At 28.0% G+C, this 6,058-nt stretch overlaps 1 protein-coding gene across 1 annotated transcript; it reads right to left on the bottom strand.

The window, feature by feature from the left end:
• On the bottom strand, nucleotides 1–3,727 carry LOC108001053 (uncharacterized). Its single transcript, XM_017061871.2, has 2 exons — nucleotides 2,279–3,727; nucleotides 1–1,192 (listed from the first exon to the last, which is right to left on the bottom strand). The coding sequence occupies exons 1-2, from the start codon at nucleotides 3,127–3,129 to the stop codon at nucleotides 784–786; spliced, it is 1,260 nt and encodes a 419-aa protein (XP_016917360.1). The 5' UTR covers nucleotides 3,130–3,727; the 3' UTR covers nucleotides 1–783.
• Between the last annotated feature and the right edge of the window lie 2,331 nt (nucleotides 3,728–6,058).

The following is a 6,058-nucleotide window of genomic DNA, read 5'->3' as shown; positions in this document are numbered from 1 at the left end:
TTTAATTCCAACATATTTTGTTTATTTTAGCAACAATGAAATAACTTTTCACATTAACTATTATTATAATAATAATAGTAACACCTTTAAATTAAATCCCATTATCAAGCATGTTCCATTTGTGTAATTTAATTCAATCAATGTCAAGTGTTGATTCAGTCGATAACGTATTCATTGAATCTAACGATATATTAAATTGTAATGAAAAAAATAATTACAATTTTCAAATGTATCATCTGTATAATTGTAAAATAATTTTTTCACAATGAATATTAACAATCTAAATACATGTACAAAATATCGAAATATAAAATTTCAACAAATGTTAGTCACAACAAAAACAAAATAAATATCTACTAAATAATTACTAATTTTTTTTTCTAAAAATAAAAAACAATCGTTCATCTAATGTTTCTTCGCTTGATTATAAATAAAATAATAGAAAGATATAAAAAAATTAATCTAACGTTGAAATAAAAACTATAAAAAGCCAGAAAATCATCGTGACCATATTCCTACTGCTTTAAACACCGAAAATAAATAAACAATTAATGTCAACAATACTTTTCTTCGAATGGAATTGTGATTGTGGAATGTGATTTATCAACACATTGTATTATTTGTATCAATCGTGTTATTTCCTCGGTGTTTTATGTACTTCTCCCTATTCTCGCCGCTTACTTTCCAAGTTAGCGACTAGTGTTGATGCGTGATCTCTGATATTCTACAGTGATAAAAGATTTTCTAATTTCCATTTGTATCGATTCCATTCGATCGATCTCTTTAACCAGCAACATGATCGTATAATTCTAGCAGAGTGTCCATTATTCTGTCACGGTATTGGGGTACATGTTTCATTTGTTCGCAAAGCAAAGGTGTTCTGTCCACATAGAGAATGTTTTCCAGAAGTTCTGGCTCGTTTAAGAAATACTTGTTAACAGCTGCGGATTCCAGCAACATGATCGGTATGTTCAATACACCGTGAATGATGCACATCACACGCAAATCCTCGATGGATTCTAAGAACTCGTCCCAGGGGAAAACAGTGGAAATGTTCAAACCAGCTTCCTCCAGAGCCTCGGTCATTGATTTATAATAAATCTTGAACAACTCTTTGCTGTGTTTCTCGCGCAGTTGCCGCATCGTTGTGAATTGGAGGAAACAAAGAATATCATGAACTGGTGGATTGTATCTGTAATAGAAACAATATTTATCAAATATAGATGGATCATCTGATTTTTTTTTTAGATTCTGAAACTTTGTGAAATTTTTAAAAAACTTTTGAGATCTATATGTAATAGTTTTTTTTTTCTTTTTTCTTATATCTTGTTAAGGATTAAAATTTTAATAAATTTTAATTTTTGAAATTCTTTAAATTTAATTTCGTAGTCAGAAAATAATAACGAAAGATTTTTATTATTTTTTTTTTCTTTCTAAATGAAACGATAAAATCGAGCTAATAAAAATGTTTAATATCTGAATTCAGATTCAATTGAATCATTATTATAGTTAAACAAAAATAATATTCTCGTAAATTCTAGAATTAAACATTTTTTGTATTTCAGATAATTTTGAAGTTTCTAAATTTTGAATGATTTCTATTTATTAAATATGTTTTGAAATTTGCAGTTTCTTGTTAAAGATAAAATTATTTATATTAATTAATTAAAATCAATTTTAATTTAGTCTTTTTTCTATTTTTTTTACATAATTATTTTATTAACTTTATCTATCTATTTTATTTTGAAATATGCATAAATTTAATGAATTTTCTGACAAGTGTTATATACAATAATCATCATACAATTTTTTAATTTAAAATTTCGTTCTAGAACAATCGTATTAAATAAACTTTGTGAAAAAATTATTACAAAATTTTATTTTAGCTATTTTTTTTAACTATTTTAGAGTTTTCTATCGATTATTAATTTATATTCAGCTGAGAATTGAATAAATTCTTTTATATTTGACAAGTTTAATTTAATTTTCTAAAAATCGAGATTTTAAATGCAAATACTTTGTTTTATTTTTTTCACGTAATCATTGCCTTTCTAGTTATAAAATAATTATTACATATTCATTTGCTAATCTATGTGAGAATATTATTAAAATATTACAAACAATAAAAATCATATTATCAATTATCAAAAAATTATCATTAAAATATCATCGTTAAAATCTAATTAGTTTTAAAATATATTTATTAATCACAGTTAATTCGAAAACACAACAATTTCACTTGAAACTAATCTTTTATAGACGATACGTTATGAATTACCTGGCAAGTTGAAAATCGATAAGGCAACATTCCACAGGTTTCTCATCAATATCGTACTTGAACAAAATGTTATTTGCCCATAGGTCGCCATGGCATAATACGTTTTTGTGCTTCATAGACGGCAACAATTTGTTGGTATGATCGGCACACAAGTCATTAACCTTCTTGCTGAACGTTTTCCGTTGCTCCTCGTCCAACTCTGGTATCAAGTCTATCAATGAAACGATACCTTTTACGGCGGCATCGAACGTAGCCTTGGCGCGACCATCCTTCAAAGGCCACAACGTTTCTTGCATACAATGAGAGTATTTGTCGTGCAGACTCTTCTGATACAATTCCTCGAAGATCAACGATTTCGCGTGAAATCTTGCCAACGTTTTCATCAGAATCTTGCAGTGCTCGAAATCGAACGGCTTGAACTTGTCGGTCATCTCGTAACCGCAATGGGCCATATCTTCCAGTACGATCACGTCGTCCTCCAGGCCAAGGAAACACTCTGGAATGTATCTCTTGTCCGAACTGTCCAATACCTCCGGGAAGACAGTGGTGTAAAGGGCAACCTCTTTCTTGAAGGCGCCGTAATTTTGAATAAAATCGTACAGGGGACTGGTCATCGGTGGTGGCAATTTCGTGAAGAAGTTGATGTTCCTCGTCTCCAATGGCGATTGAGGAGAAGCGACGGTTGCTTTCAAGGTAAAATATTGGCCCATGAAACCGTTCACCTCGTCTATGGGGACCACCTCGTAAGTGATCAACGAGAAATCCTCCATCGAATCTTTGTGAAGTTTCTTGCGAATTATCTCGAAGCATTCCTCGTCTTTGAGTATTTTCTGCGAGCTTAGATTACGCATTCTATCTCTTTTAATTGCTCTCTATATTGGTCCTCGAGTATCTTTCTTGTAGTAGTAAATATTTTTCTTGAACTACGATATGGATGGGAGCTTCGATTCTCTCGGCACACGATCAGCCCGTAGAATGGAAACGTCTCTCTTTTCCCTCTTATATTTGTACCACAATCGCGTACAATGGAACGATAAATGTTTCGTTTAAGTTTTTTTACGATCTTTTTTTTTTTTACGCGATACAGCTAATCCACGCCAAGATATATGATCGAGAAATGAAACAACTTACGAAGGGGCGCGAAGCTTCGTTTCTCTGGAGAAGATGTCCACTTCGAATTAATTCCGTTCAAGATCAAGATACCTTTATATATATCGAAAAGATGCGTGTCACGTGTACGTTACATACGATAAATAATAGCGCGTGTGTCGCGCTATTTTCTCCTTTATTGGCACTGATTGAGGCTAATATTAGACACGTTACAACGGGGCATATACCGCATAAATGCGTGTAAATGGATCTGATGGCTCCTTATTGACACTATTCGCGATGGATCGATACGGGGGCCATATGTGTACAAGAGTTGTGGACGGGGCGGAAACGAATCGTTGAATAATGTTGAAACGATGAGACGGTGGGCTCGGTTTTCGTTTTGATTATTAAATAGGTATGACTGTCTGTTTGTGGTCACGTGTATCGACAACATCAGGAGAACGAAGTCACGTTCCGCACGTGACGACGATCTAGTCAACTACCTCTGGTCTTTGCACTTTGAACTGATCACGCGCAGGATTGAGCTTTTTTTTTTTTTGTTTGAGATAAAAATAGCGCATAAAAAGGGATAATTAATTTGATTAGAATGGGTTTTTGTTTGTTGAGGCAAAGATGTGTTTGCAAAATAAATTTTAAAATCTCGTTCGGAAAGTAAACGATTTGTTCATCGATTGTTTGTTATTATTTCATAGTAATGATAAGAGATAAGAAATAATGAAGTTTCTTGTGCATGTAAGAGACGCAGATTTCATTTCAGATTAAGAATCGAGGAATTCAAGAACTGCGTAGGAAAAGTTGTTTTTTTTTTTAGAGAATAAAAATTTGACCAAGAAAAAATGTTTTTATAATTTTGAAGTGAAATTATTAAAATATTAAATTAAAATGTAAAATATTAAATAATGATTTATATATTCAAATAATTTAAGATGATATAATATATATTAAATAAAACTAATAAAAATTTTAATTATTATTTGAATTAAAATTTATTTCGATAATCCCCAATTCTGATTATGTTCTTTTCAAATAACAAATTTTTGACAAATTGTATCAAAATTAATTTGTTAAATTTTTTAAATAAGAAAATATGCTAATTTATGATTTTTTTAATTTGAATAATTTCATTATTTAAAAATAAGTTGATAATAATTTAATAATACTACAATATTAACTATAAAAATTTTAAAAAAATATTATATTCCTAATATTTGCAATTATCTCGTTTCTTTTCTCATTTTATTTTTTTTTTAAATTACTTCTTTGATAGTAATAATAATTATTTTTAAATATTTAAATTATCTACTATTTTTCACAAATATAAATATAATTTTATTATTGTATTTAATATTTAAAAATGATTGTGGATATTTAAAATAAAAAAAAATTATTAAAAACTATTATTAATTAATTGCTACAATAAATTTTATTAAAATATAATAAATTATTAGATTAAATTTGAAATAGAATAAAATTCCTTATTAATGCATGAATCAAACATTGACGCATTCGTTATCATATTATATTTCCATATAACATGTAATAAATTAAAGATTGTTGAAAGATCATAGTAAATTATCTTCAAGTAAGAAATCAGCTACAATATTATATAATCAAAATTGCATTTTGCTATTTAAAGAGATCAAAAAAATGATTTTAACTTTTTAAAACTTTTCTAAATAATTTTAAATGCAATTCCTGATTGATTTAATATCAAATTTTATCTCAAATGTTTTTTTCATCAGATTATTAAAAAAGTTTATCGATTAAAAATCCTATATATACAATAAATTAAAACAAAAAGCAAACAAATTGTTTCTTATAATTATTATTAATTATTTTTTAGATTCAATGAAATAAACTGTTTTGACTATTGAATTTTTAAAAATATATTTTCATTTAATTTGACCTTGCCATTAGTTTCATTTAAAATGCATGAAAAAATCAGTATGCATAGTTTTATTACCCTGTTGTATTAGTTTGAACTAATTTTTTTAAAAGACGCAAAAGCGTTATAAGTTATACGAGTATAAGTATCAAAGTCAGGGACAATTCACTAAGGTTTTCCAATTCACTAAACTGTATCACTTATTGCCAATGAATATTAACTCTAAGAAAACTGGCCGCAATTCCTGTTAATTGAAATATCATCCAAGTGATTTCTTAAGATGAATACCAGCAATTTTCCTAGTTAATCTTAATTGAATCTAGTATCTCTTATTCCATCGAAACGAGTGTCTATTAATTCGACCTTTTCTCGTCTTACGAAAGTATAATCACTTTGTATCAATTTATTTAATTACTAACAATTGCATATATGTAAAATAAAATTAAAACTCAAAAAAAATCGTTTAATGAATAAATTTTTAACAATAATAATTTTTTATTAACACTTATATTTAACACATTAACGAAATAAATCAAATTAAAATTAAAATTAAATTATCGATATTTTTATATATCTAATCTAATGTTTGTTTTGCCTAGAATCGATTGTTTAAAAATATATTGTAAATGTATCAACATCCTGAATATATGTATATCTTTTTCAAGGATAAAGTGAATATAAATAGTTTCTATATTGTCCGTAGTAAATTGCAGATGGCGTAAGAAACACTCTGTCTTTCGAAGTCGGTATTTCAGAACGTGAGATATTAAATCCTGTAAGAT

This window comes from Apis cerana, linkage group LG9, assembly GCF_029169275.1.
Source record: "Apis cerana isolate GH-2021 linkage group LG9, AcerK_1.0, whole genome shotgun sequence".
Taxonomy (NCBI): Eukaryota; Metazoa; Arthropoda; class Insecta; order Hymenoptera; family Apidae; genus Apis; species Apis cerana.
Note: the sequence above shows the minus strand (reverse complement) of the source record. Positions and strands in the feature narration are given on the sequence as shown.

What these genes read in the sequence shown, in the direction of transcription:
- LOC108001053 (XM_017061871.2), bottom strand. Translation starts at nt 3,129, where the DNA reads ATGCGTAATCTAAGCTCGCAGAAAATACTCAAAGACGAGGAATGCTTC. An exon ending in ATCGATTTTCAACTTGCCAG is followed by an intron (nt 1,193 to 2,278) that starts GTAATTCATAAC and finishes TTTCTATTACAG; the next exon opens with ATACAATCCACCAGTTCATG.